This window comes from Phyllostomus hastatus, unplaced genomic scaffold (genome assembly GCF_019186645.2).
Source record: "Phyllostomus hastatus isolate PE091 unplaced genomic scaffold, TTU_PhHast_1.1 phas_contig_148, whole genome shotgun sequence".
Lineage (NCBI taxonomy): Eukaryota > Metazoa > Chordata > Mammalia > Chiroptera > Phyllostomidae > Phyllostomus > Phyllostomus hastatus.
In genome coordinates this window covers 13227651-13240351 of record NW_025333607.1, presented here as the reverse complement: position 1 = coordinate 13240351, position 12701 = coordinate 13227651, and the positions used below count along the sequence as shown (strand labels likewise).

Here is a 12701-nt window from a genome sequence, read left to right as displayed (position 1 = left end):
ATGCCGCGCTCCGGCGGAGTCGGCTACACGCCCCAGAAAAGGGGAGCCGAGGGCCTATCAGGGGCGCGGCGAGGCGGGGCGCGCAGGGGCATCCGAGCCGGTTTGACGGAAGGAGCGGCGGCGGCGGAGGAGGATGGAGGCGGTAGTGTTCGTCTTCTCGCTCCTCGACTGCTGCGCGCTCATCTTCCTCTCAGTGTACTTCGTATCCTTGCCGGAGCGGGCGGGGGCCTCCCAGCGGCCCGCCGCCAGGGGCCGGGGCTGAGGTTGGGCCCGGGTGGAGACCCGGGCAGGTGCGTGGGAGCGAGGGCGCGGCGGGCGCGGGTCACTGGGCGTGGGCCGCCGGGACTGGTGAGACGAGCCGGGGCGGGAAGAGAGCCCGCTGCCCTCCTCTGCCCCGCTCGCCCCGCCCAGCGTGCCGGCCAGGGTCCGAGTGGGCCTCCCCGTGGAGCCCCGGCCGGGCCTGCCCGCCGCCCGGTCGCGCCCTGAGCGGGGCAGCTTCTTGGCCTTTCCTGCCAGGTCTTCAGAGAAGACTCGCAGTTGGCCTCCCTGTGGGCCCTCGAGACGGGGTCGAGGTCGTGGTTTTTCATGGAGATGGCTTGGGCCGGGCCTTTGGACGGATGCGGGGTGCCGGGGAGCGACCGCCCACGTCCTGGGGGTGCTGGCTGCTGGACCCCGGAGCCAAGGCGTTTTGCCGCCCCTCGTCGTCACTCCCGGGGCACCACCCCCGCCTCCCGCCCCTTTGTTCTCGCCGGTGTTGGAACTTGTAGGGGGCCCTTTCCTGTCTGCGAGTTGACTCTTTTCGAAAAACGGGTGGAATACCACCTTCACGATGCCGTTCTGATGCCGTTCTGCAGGGCGTGTTGGGAAGGGTGTATTTTTAAGAAACATCTACCTTTAATTATTTTGGTTGTCCCTGGTGGTTGAAGTCTGGGAATTTAGTTAACTATACACGTGAGACAGTTCCCAGGCGTTTATCAACTTTTACACTCTTCTGGACGCATCCAAGTTTCAAACTTCAGTATTTTATGTAGCTCTTCATGTGACAGCATTTCAACTGTATTTCCAGGCCAACAGCGGCGGTCGTTGAACCTAGCACCCTCGAGGCTGTGTGGGCTCCAGCCCTTCCCTACTGTTGAGGAAGCATGTCATCCTAGTTGTGGGCCAATTCTGTACATAATTCAGTATAAGCTAGGGGGAGAAAAAGCATGCATGAGAAACTCCGCACTTTTTCTTCCCTTCTTGGAAATCACACGTGCCCCTTACTGAGAGAATTAAACGTTTTGTCCACCCGAGTACCCTGGCTTTAGCATAGTTTGTTCACTGTGGCTTCCTACTTGATTAAGCACAGGCAGCCGGTTGTAGTGGGAGACAGAATTTGAAATCGGGGCTCCTTGCTTAGCTAGATGCTTGCTGTGCACATTCCTTCGCCTCTCTAAGCTGTGGTTTCCTCCTCCATAAAATGTGGGAAGTGCTCACTTCCCAGATGTGCGTGTTCAGTGAGAACAGGCGCTGAGCACCTAGGACGGTGCCTGTCTCCCGGCCAGTATTCAGTAGACATTGCTCTGCCCTCCTCTCCCCCAGTGGAGCTGCAGCTTTCACGTTAACTGATGTTAGTTTTATGAGGTTCGGGGAACTGATCGGAGGGCAGCATCTGCCCACGTTCCTATGACCTATGCCCCTCTTGTGATATAAGGAAGTGGAGGTGCACTCAGAGAAATGAAACTTGGGTTTTTCTTTTTGCACTTCGGAAAGTTCGGCTTAATATTTCACTTTTTGAAGATTTTATTTATTTTTAGAGAGAGGGGAAGGGAGGTGGGAAGGGAGGGAGAAAGGGAGCGAAACATCAGTGTGTGGTTGCCTCTTGCGTGCCCCCTGCTGGGGATCTGGCCTGCAACCCAGGCATGTGCCTTGATTGGGAATCGAACCAGCGACCCTTTGGTTTGCAGGCCAGTGCTCAGTCCACTGAGCCATAGCAGCCAGGGCTGGGCTTGATATTTTAAAATAGTCTTGACTTACAGGAATTTAATATATATACATAGAAAAACATTAGGTGGAAATTTGACTTAGACATTAAAGTGTATTCAGGGTGTGTTTTGATGAAATTCAGCATATTGTATCACTGTATTTTCGGATAGTTGCACTAGCTTCATGTTAGAGCCAAGAGGTGGAAAATGGTCAGGGTAGACATCCCTTAGCGATAGGAGCTTTCCTGGACTTTGGCCCCAAAGAAAACCTGCAGAGAAGGAAAGGGGTGACTATTAACTCAACATTATCTCACACAGGCAGGAGCAAAGGTATGCCCGAGACATTTCTGGGGAGTGGGGTTAAGGAGCACATGGCACATGTGGTTGCTTTTGGTGGCAGTGTTGTACAGGAGAAGCTCAGATGGGAAAGGTTGGGTCAGATCCCATTTTGGAGGGCCTGAATGCTGAGGAGGCATGGAGGGCTTCTTTTATCCTCTAGGTCACGGGTCTCCCAACACAAAATCGTAAATTTACTGACAACATTATGAGATTTTGTGTGTGTGTAATTAACGTGTTGCAGTGTATTTAATGTGTTGCCCAAGACAACTGTTCTTCCAGTGCGGCCCAGGGATGCTGAAAGGTCGGACACCCCTGGACAGAAAGATGCTCCAAGTGACTGAGCCTCCCGGCCAGGGCTTGTCCTTTTTCATCCCCCCCCCCCCCCCCCGCTGTTGGGGGAGGTGGCAGAGCATCTTACAGTCAATCCCAGGCCTTGTCCTTCCTTCGTTTTTTGTCTATCCTTCAGATTTTTATTTGTGAGTTTATATTTTGTACTGAAAACCATTTTTTTTTTTTTTGCTTAATTCCAATGTAAAGTGTTTATTGTAGGACATTTGGGAAATGGAGAAATGGAAAAGTCTTATTTTTGCATTTCTTAGAGCCAGTGTCTGGCATTTGAGAAATTCAGATGGAACGGTCTGGCATGGGCCACATTAGAATTGAGCATAATGAGAGGGTTATTCTGTGAAAGTCGCTTGCTGGCGGAACATGAATGAGAAATTGTGTTGTCTAATGAGTGAGCTTTAAGGAAATAACTAAATTTTTTAAAAGTCAAGTCTAATTCAGCTTTGCAACTGGTATTGCTTTCTGAAAATGACTTAACTGTTATAAAAGAAGTCTAATCATTCCTTATCTTGATCATCAGATAATTACATTGTCTGATTTAGAATGTGATTACATTAATGCTAGATCATGTTGCTCGAAATTAAACAAGGTAAGCCATTTCTTTGCTCATTTTCTGGCATTGAAGGCAGTTCTCCATTTTCTGTGTTAGAGATTATTATAGGTAATCAACCTGTGTATATTCGATTTTAGAGTGTATATTGTCTCTTACTGGAGTGTCGATAGAACTGTGTGTTTTGCAATGTTTTAAGTCAGAAACTGCACTAGAAGACTTAACTTGGAACTTGGTTTCTTCACCCTGTTTCTTCCTTGCCCCTTTGACCACAATGGACAACATTACTACTCAGACTAGGTAAAGGTTTCTCATGAGGGCAATTGTTTTTGTCTTCTATGTCCAAAACCCCCTCATCCCTGCTCCTGGAAAAAAAGCTGTCTTGTCTTTTATTGAATGAAAGACAGCCTTCGTTTTCTGACTTGCTGAGAAACGGAATTAATTAGTTGATTTGTTTTAGAGCCATTTTACCTTTGGTCTCTAGTCAGAACTTTGTATTGGCGAGGATATTCTGAATCGCAGAGCTTATCTAGCTGCAGAGAAACCAGTTGGTCCTGATTCACTTGTGACGAGCACACTGAAGAGCTTCCCTGATAACAGGTCTGGTGAAAGCGCACTGCCGCGAGGGGCGCGCGGCCTGACCTGGAAGCGATTCCCCTGTGTCTCTTCCCGTTTCCAGTCTGCTTAAGTTTCTCTGGCCCAGGGGGGAAATAAAGATACACTTGGAAAGTTAAAATTCCTAGTAAACTATGTTCCTTCCTCTTTCTTTCTTTTCTTTTCTTTCTGTCGAATTTTCCTGAACATGGTTTAATACAGCGATAGATTTACGTAAAAGATTATGTGTTCCTGTGCTGTGCTTTGAGGATTCTTTTATTTATTTATTTATTTTTTAAAATATTGTGCTATTTTTATTTTTATTTATTTTTTTAGATTTTATTTATTTATTTTTAGAGAGGGAAGGGAGGGAGAAAGAGAGAGAGAGAGAAACATCAATGTGCGGTTGCCGGGGGCCGTGGCCTGCAACCCAGCCATGTGCCTTGACTGGGAATCGAACCTGTGACATTTTGGTTTGCAGCCCGCGCTCAATCCACTGAGCTATGCCAGCCAGGGCTAGGATTCTTTAAAAAAAATTTTGAAATGTAATTATATATAACATTAAATTAGTTCCAGACCATCTTATCTTTAAAAAAATGACCTTATATAAACAGATGGAGTGTGTGTCTTTTTATATTTACTGCTTTCTCAATATTTTAGATGGGTATTTGTTGGTTTTGTTTTATAAAAATAAAAATCTAAATATAAAGAAAAGCTTATTTTCTACTGAGAAAATCACCCCTTCGACCTGAAGTTAAGCAGTTTTTCACATGTTCGTGTTTATAGTAACTTTTCCTGGACTGCGTACTGATACATAGGACAGTGCACAGGTTCCACCGCAGGGGCGTTTGACTTCGCTGCTCACATTCAATGTTAAATCGGTCGTGTTTTAAAAATGCACATAACATATTAAAAAGTTCAGTTGGTTGCAAATTAGGTTTAAGGCCCAGAAAAACCCCCTCTTTGTTTGTAAAAAAAAAAGCACCTAAAATTTAAATGCAAGAGACTCGGGGCCAGATGGCTGGGCTTACACTAGATTGCTGTGCCGCTAAGTGGCTGGGCAAGTTGCTTAATCTCCCTGATTTTTATTTTCCTCAGTTGTGCAGGTGGGGCATGCCAGTTTTTGGCTCCATATATATTAAACTATTAACTTATATTAAAAGAAAAATATTTATTCCTGGGGAAAGAAGACCATCGATGAATTGAGAACCTGCCGCAGTAACTGTTGATTCGTGGGAACGAGAGTATTGCCCAATGAGTGAAGAGCACAGACTAGGGCATTGGGTGCTGTAAAGCCAGTAGGCTGGGACTTGGGTGTCCTAGTTCATTAGCGTGTTTGTCCAACAACTGTGGGCTGCTACTGTTAAAGTACAATTTTCTGTGTGTGTGTGTGAATGAGTGAATGTGAAATGACTTCCCTCAGGGTTCTGGAAATTGAAAAATGTGGACAGACCATCCCAAATCAGAGTAAGGGTTTAGTGTGGATGTTGGACTAGAAAGTCAATACTGCTCTGTTTCCCCCCGACTTGTCATTCATGCCTGCTTACTGGGTGCATTGGGACCTTTGCTTAGGGTAAAACAAAACGGAAGTTTAAGTGTATTATTTTTAATCTGTGCCCTGATGTACCTGCATGGGGTAAGCCATTACAGCAGTATGCAAATCTGGGACATCGGAGTCTAAAAATATCCTGAAACAGTAGCTAGGAAGTTCCCCGGACCTTTATTGATTTAGCTTCGAATGCCGTGCACATCCGCGACAAGCGTGGCCATGAGGTGTGACGGTGCTCTGTCCTCCCCTCGCAGTGGGTGATCCCGGAGCTGATCGGCCACAGCGCTGTCACCGTGCTGATGCTCGTTTCCCTGCACTGGTTCATCTTCCTCCTCAACCTGCCTGTGGCCACTTGGAATATCTATCGGTGAGTACGGTTTGTCTGCTGCTTCGTGTCAGGGCAGTGTAAAGAAAAAAAACATTTTTATTTTAATAGCTTTCTCTTTGCCAGTAAAATATGTGCCAATCATAAAATAAATGATAGCCGAATGCTTCCTTAAATCAGCATAAATTTCTGTTCACTTTGGTGTCCTGGGCAAGTAGCAATATGTACTGTTTAGTTGTGATGTCTAAAGACTTGTGAATTTTTTGATTGTCTTAAATATCTTTTTTTTTTCAGTTTTAAGATTTTATTTATTTTTAGAGAGGGAAGGGAGAGAGAGAGAGAGAGAGAGAGAGACACACACACACACATCAATGTGTGGTTGCTGGGGGTCATGGCCTGCAACCCAGGCATGTGCCCTGACTGGGAATTGAACATAAAATGCCTGGTTCGCAGCCTGCGCTCAATCCACCAAGCCATGCCAGCCAGGGCAAATATCTTTTTAAGAATGCTTAAAAGCCTGAGACTATAAGGTCCTTGTTATTTATAGCTGCAGTTTTTCATTAGAGTATATTTAGAAGGTTCCAAAGAAAATTTAATTTTAAAGCCTACAAATTAGATAATATCAAATTTTGTCTTAATAAATTTAGAATGTTTGTTCAAACAGTTCAGTTGAAATACTAATTAGATACAATTTTAGCTGGACTATTGTAAACTGCATATTTTCTGGTGAAGAACTGTGGAATAATCTTGGCAGTTTGGGATTATTTTTATGTTAGTACATTGCTGCCTTACTAAATTTCTAGGTTTTATTTTAGTTTATATTTAGTTTTTTGGGTGGCTAAGCTCATTGGCTGATTTTTGTAAAAGTGTGACTGGAATAAGAAGGACATACTCTGGTATTGTAATGACTACAGATGCCGCCAGGTGGGCACCGGAAACATCAGGGGGCCACTTTGTAAAGTGTATGGTTGTCTAACCACTGTGCTGTACGCCTGATGTAAACTGATGTAAAATAATGCTGAATGTAAACTGTAATTGAAAAAAAAATTTAAACTGAATAAGAAGGACAGAGAACGGAATAAAGGAGGGGTGGGGGAAGGAGGCAGGTGAGAAGGTAATGGAAGGTAGCAGAGATGAGGGGGTGAGTAGGCTGGGGCGACAGTCTTGTGAAGATCATGAGGCTGGAACCTGAGCTAGGGAAAAGCTTTACAATTTCTGTTCCTCTTTTCCAGAGGGCGGGTAGAGTTTGCTTTCTTTTAAGTGTCTTACTGCTCTCCTGTGATCATCCCAGAGACCAGCACCCTACCCGAGCTCAGCCCTGGAAGCCAGATTCCTTCACTTCTGGAGAGGGGTGACTCCACACAGGCTGGGCGCAGCCCAGTGTCCCCGTGGGCCCACTATGTGGGACACAGATTTGGGGGTGACTCTGGTGCGGTATGACTCCACACAGGCTGGGCGCAGCCCAGTGTCCCCGTGGGCCCACTGTGTGCGAAACAGGTTTGGGGGTGAGAGCGGGAACTTCTGAGACTCTGGACCCTGATGATGGCCAGAGCATGCCATCAGTCATCTCTGCGGGGAGGCAAGGGTACCCTGGGTACCGGGAGAAGAGCACTGTGGGCCTGACTCCTCTGTGTGCGCACACTGTGGTGAAAAGCTCTGTGCAGTCCCATCTGGGGGCAGTGGGGTCCACAAATTCTGTTTCCCGTGATGATAAAGACAAAGATCGTGCGTGTTTATTTCCCTCATAATGGCAGTGGCATATTGACTGTCTTCTGGTCACAAATTTACCTTCCATTTACAAAGGTTAAAAAAACGAACAGGTGGATCATTTCCCCCTTTCAGAGGTCTGTGCTTTATGCGATTGGGGGTGCAGACGTGTATGACATGGAGTCTTCCCACAGACAAAGAGACAAGACACTGAATAATAAGTAGGCCGGCGAAGTAAGAGGTGGGCTAAGGAGCGAAGACGGTTCCCAGGGCAGTGGCGAGGATACTCGGGCTGGGAGGGAAGTTGGCTTGCTGTGGACTGGGGCAGTTTCCGGGAGCCCGTGGCGTCCACTCAGAGCCCTCCCTGCAGGATGGATGGGCTCGACAGAGATGAGCGGGAAAAGGAGACCGCAGGGAGGGAAGGAGGAGGGAGGGGCGGAAGGGGGAGCTGGCACAAGCATGCGGGCACGTGTGAGGGCTGACTAGGTTGGAATCACGTAGGTGAGGGAGTGGTAATGGACGGATGTTCATTGCGGTGGGGCACAGAGAACCTTGAACTTTGGTCCAAGGAGCCTGCCCGTAAGCCCGAGTACTGGTAGCCTGAAGTCCGCACGTTGGAAGCCTGCTATTCACTGTAATGTTAGAGGGTGCGTGGACTTCAGCGGTCATCCCACAAGCCGTGTTCGAACATTTTCATCACCCTGAAAAGAAGCCCTGTACCCATGAGCAGGCATTCCCAGTTCCTCCCCCTGCCCAGCCCTAGGCAGTCCCCCATCTCCTTTCCGTCTCTGTGAAACGGCCTGTTCTGGGCAGACGTGTCGTACAGAAGAGATCGATATGTGGTCCCTTAGGACTGACTGGCTTCCTTCACTTAGCACAGTATTTTCCAGGCCCGGCCCTGCTCACGAGTGCCTCAGTCCTGTTCGTTGTTGAACGGCATTCCGTTGCTCGGGCACGCTGCAGTTTGTTTATCCGTTTGCAGTCGGTGGGCATTGGAGTTGTTTCTAGGTTTTCGCTGTTATGAGCAGTTCTTCTGTGAGCACTGATGTGCGTACATTTGTGGGGGCGTTTTTTCATTTCCCGTGTCTTCATCTTGCCCTTTTAAGGTCGGCGCCCTCAGTTCTTTCTCTGTGGATCCGAAGACGCTCCCAAGACGGGGTTTCTGTTCTGAACGCAGAACCTCCCTTTTTTCATCTGAAAAATTGGAATGCTTGTCTGACACTGCTCTTCCTCATAAAGATGTTGTGAAAGTGAAGGGAATTGCATTGACTTGGAACTTTTTAGATAAGATTCTAAGAGCTTGATCAAGTTGGTGTGGTTTCGGAGGCTCCTTCATTTGTGTCTAGTGGAAAATGCTGTAGGGATAGTTGGTTCAGTAGTGTTCTACAGAAGATGCGTAAGAGGGCTCGGTGCATAAAATACCCTTCTCTAGAGTGTTACTGTATTTGTTTCACGGGGAGAAAATTACACCAAACGTTAGCAGTGTGTCTCTTTCAAAGAAAAACTAAGTGGTGGCCTGTGACTTCATCATAATACCTTGTCCATAGTTGGTCTGAATTTAAAACTGCTGTGACTGGTTCACTTTTAAATGTTGGTTATTATTGGTTCCTTAGTTCTGAATATTTATGCTGATGATTGGTTTCTCTTTCTCATGTGTGTGTATCCTTTCATTTATCAGGTTCATAATGGTGCCAAGCGGTAACATGGGAGTGTTCGATCCGACAGAAATTCACAATCGGGGGCAGCTGAAGTCGCACATGAAAGAAGCCATGATCAAGCTTGGTTTCCACTTGCTCTGTTTCTTTATGTATCTTTATAGGTAAGTTTTCCGCCTCCTGGCACGTCCCTGGACCTCGTGCCTGCTTTGGATGGGTACGCTGCTACACTGTAGGATTTAGCATCAACATTGCAGAACTTCTGGGGGTTTTTGAATGTCTTGCAGTGTGTAGAGTTTTTATGTATGCCATTGAACCAGTTTTCTGTCTGACCTGCAGTAGCATGACTCTGTGGTATTAGTTATTTCTTAGCTTGGTTGTCACCATGCTTAAACCTGTCTTTGCTACTCTTTTTTTTCTCCTCGCCCTAGTATCCAGTAGTGAGGTCTCACTGTCTGTTGTAAGTACGAATTGACTGTATGTGGCCAAAGATGGTCCCACCCGTGGGACGCCAGCTCTCAGCAGCACACATCCAGGTTGGGCTTTTCTCCTTGGCAGTGAGGAACCCAGGTGCGATGCCTGTCCTCCAGCCCAACGGTGGTCAGTTCTGGAAACACCGCATCGGTCTTTAGGCCGTGAGAGACTGGAAGAAGGAGCTGATGTGAGGATTGGCTGTCAGACACCGGAAGCCTTATGCAGTCCTGTTGTAAACTTAGATTCATCACCTTCTGTTTTAGAGATAAACATGCCACTTTTTTTAAACTTATCATAGATCCATAGTTAAAGCAAAGAAAAATTGTTGTGTGTATGTGACTTGGTTAAATCTGTGATGCTAGATGTCAGGCTCAACCTTTGTGTGCAAGCTTAGTTATGGAATAGACCATTTCTGGCTTTTCACAGGTAAATTTAAATTTTTCACACAGGCATAAGCACTACGAGGAAGAAGTTTTACTAACAAAATGTCCATCACTCAGGAGCAGGGTGTCCGACCCCGCTGTCCGCGGGCCGCATGCGGCCCAGGATGGCCGTGAACGCGGCCCAACACAAAATCGTAGATTTACTTAAAACCTTTCTTTGCTCGTCAGTTTTCGTGAGTGTTTGTGTATTGAGTGTGTGGCCCAGAGACACCGAGAGGTCGGCCACCCCTGCCCGCCTCAGAGGACTCCCGATGACTAGAAACCGAATAGAGACGGCAAGTTAAGCTTGGTCTGAAGTGGTTCGGAAGGCAGCTGTCTGAGCGCTCTTGGGATAAGCAGGCTCCTAGAGTCGTTCTGTCGTGCCGATTCCCCCACCAGCTCATAGCGGGCTGAGGTTGGAGTTTAGTTTCCTTCTCGCTGTTTATCTTACTTGCTTTTCTGTATTTTAAAAACCAGGACAGACAAAGCATATTGGTATTAGTTTCTGGTTCTCATACCCTACCTCACTGCTAAAGTGATTAATTTTTAATTCTGGTATTAAAGACGAAGAATAAAGAGCAAAGAACGTTCATGTTAAGAACACGATGGCACACCTGTCCTCGGTTTTGTTACTTCTCAGAGTTAAACCCTGTGAAGGGGTCTTTGCCACCACACATTGCCCTTACGTTTGCTTCTGAGGAGACATAAAGCAGGCTGGAATCAGCTCAGCTCAGGGCGTTCTTTCTCCAGGCTCCCGCCCCTCCAGATTTCACCCCGTTGGAGCCGGGCCAGAGCGGCCAGTCCCTGGGCTTGACAGCAGGCGCTTCTTGAGACAGCTGTGGGTACAGCCACTGTGGTCCCACTTCTGGGAGCAGATACAGGGTCAGGGGGCTGTGTCCTGCTTAGGAGACCAGAAGTCTTAGCGTTTAAAGTGCACAAGAGTTTCTTAGCTCTTGGATGCTGAATTTGAAGCAATGGGATGGTGGGCTGAAGACGGGGGCCAGAGGAGTCGGGAATCAGGAGGCAGGCTTAAGGTGTGGTTCGTTACAGCTAATAAATGGCGGCTGCCTGTGTAAGGAGAGGGCTGGACGGAGTGGCTGCGTTCCTCCCCGGCTGCATCCTTGCTTTTCCTTCTCTCCCCTTCTGTCCCCCTTTCCTCCTGAGCTCGTCATTTTCAGCCACATTGCTGTTACCTCCCCCTTGGTGTCACTCATGACTCAAGGGATCAGGACGAAATAGCAGTTTCAGAAGATGTCCTGAGAACACTTTGCTCTTAGCTTTTAGTTGCTGTGGTTTAAAAAAGTGGTTTTATTTCCCAAACCACCCGATTTCCAATGCTCCCCTGTATCGCTGGCCACGGCTTGCTGGGTGCCTAGCGCACGGCATTTCATTCGGGTTTGTTAAGCAGAGTTAAAGGGGACACAGTGCCCCTCTCCTTTAGAGACTGAGAGAGTCCACTCCTTTGGTTTTGGTTAGGCGCTGGTCTGGGGAACCTGGGCTCTCCCACTTAACCACTCCCTGTGTGGCCTGGGGCAGGTTACTTAACCCCTCTGTGCCTCAGTCTCTTCCTCTGAAAATGTGATAGTAACAGTACCTACCTTATCCAACTGTGATGTGGACTAAATGAGATAAGCCCGTAAAGCACTTAGGTCTGTGCTGACGTGTAGTAAACTCTAGAAAAAAATTTCAAAACTATCCGTTTCTACCAGTAACCTGTGCTGTGCACTGAGCACACCTAGTCTGGTTGGATTTGGGCAGGAAATCTTTAGACAGCAGCTCACACCACTAGTGGCGTGAGGGTGTTTCTGTGTATTTTCATCATTTGGTCTCAGTGGAGCAAAGCTGACTACAGTAAAAGGAGATGACAGTTTTGTTACTGAGTGGCTTGTTTAGAATGTTTATTGTGGCCCTACTACGTGTCAGGCGCCATGGAAGGCACTGCAGGTGAGCAAAGGAGCAGCCCACACTGTCAGGGCTGGGAGCCAGATCACATGGTGGGGGGCCAGCCTGGCGTGTGAATGCGATGCCGCCCGGATCCTGCACCTGCTCGGAAGAGCTCCCGGCCCAGGGTAGAGATGGAAGCCAGGCCAGTGGGAAGAGGAGGAGCCACGGACGTGCCCATGCAGCTGCCCTGGGCCGAGGGGCGGCTTTCCGCAGGAGAGAGCCTGACTGTGCGGCCTCAGTGGGACTGTACTAGATTGAGGGGCAGGACAGGGATGGGGAGCAGGGGCTGCAGCATAGGGGCAGCGTGTGCAAAGATCTGGCTTGGAGAATTAGCTTTTCCCGTCCCCCAGACATAGCTTGTTTTTTTCCTAAACTGTAGCCCAATATTGGTTTTAGGTTGTATTCCCCATCCCTACCTCAACCACCTTTTCTTTTTTTTTTTTTTTTTAGTGAAAAACACAGGGCACTAGAGGCCCTAATACAGAGTTTCTTTCCTTCCTTTGGGTGTGAATGATTGTCTTTTACTCCAATGAGTGCTCCTTGCTGAGCCTTAGCGATACGAGTCTGGACGGCCCGGACTCGGGGACGCTCCCAAGGAGACACTGGTGACCTGAGTCTCTTCTCCCCACAGTATGATCTTGGCTCTGATCAACGACTGAAGCCGGGGCCGCCGCGGCTGGAGTCCGCCTGCACGACGGAGCGCAGCGAGGGGCCGCAGATGACTCGAGTCACCCTTAGGACCGCCACCATAGCAGTATATTTTTTCCTCTTCGAACAAAAAGTATTTTTGCTGTATTTTTACCATATAAAATATTCAAAAAACATGAATTGAA

The 12701-nt window shown here is 47.8% G+C and overlaps 1 protein-coding gene across 3 annotated transcripts; it reads left to right on the top strand.

The window, feature by feature from the left end:
* Positions 1-48: 48 nt before the first annotated feature.
* On the top strand, positions 49-12701 carry CNIH4 (cornichon family AMPA receptor auxiliary protein 4). 3 transcript variants are annotated; one of them, XM_045817714.1, is made up of 5 exons: positions 50-202; positions 3169-3237; positions 5596-5708; positions 9052-9192; positions 12500-12701. In XM_045817714.1, exons 1-5 carry the CDS (start codon positions 134-136, stop codon positions 12525-12527), a joined length of 420 nt encoding a protein of 139 aa, XP_045673670.1. In that variant the 5' UTR covers positions 50-133; the 3' UTR covers positions 12528-12701. The 3 variants fall into 3 exon arrangements, with proteins under 3 accessions (XP_045673682.1, XP_045673670.1, XP_045673678.1); XM_045817726.1 differs by lacking the exon at positions 12500-12701 and having other exon boundaries at positions 49-202; positions 9099-9192; XM_045817722.1 differs by lacking the exon at positions 3169-3237 and having other exon boundaries at positions 162-290.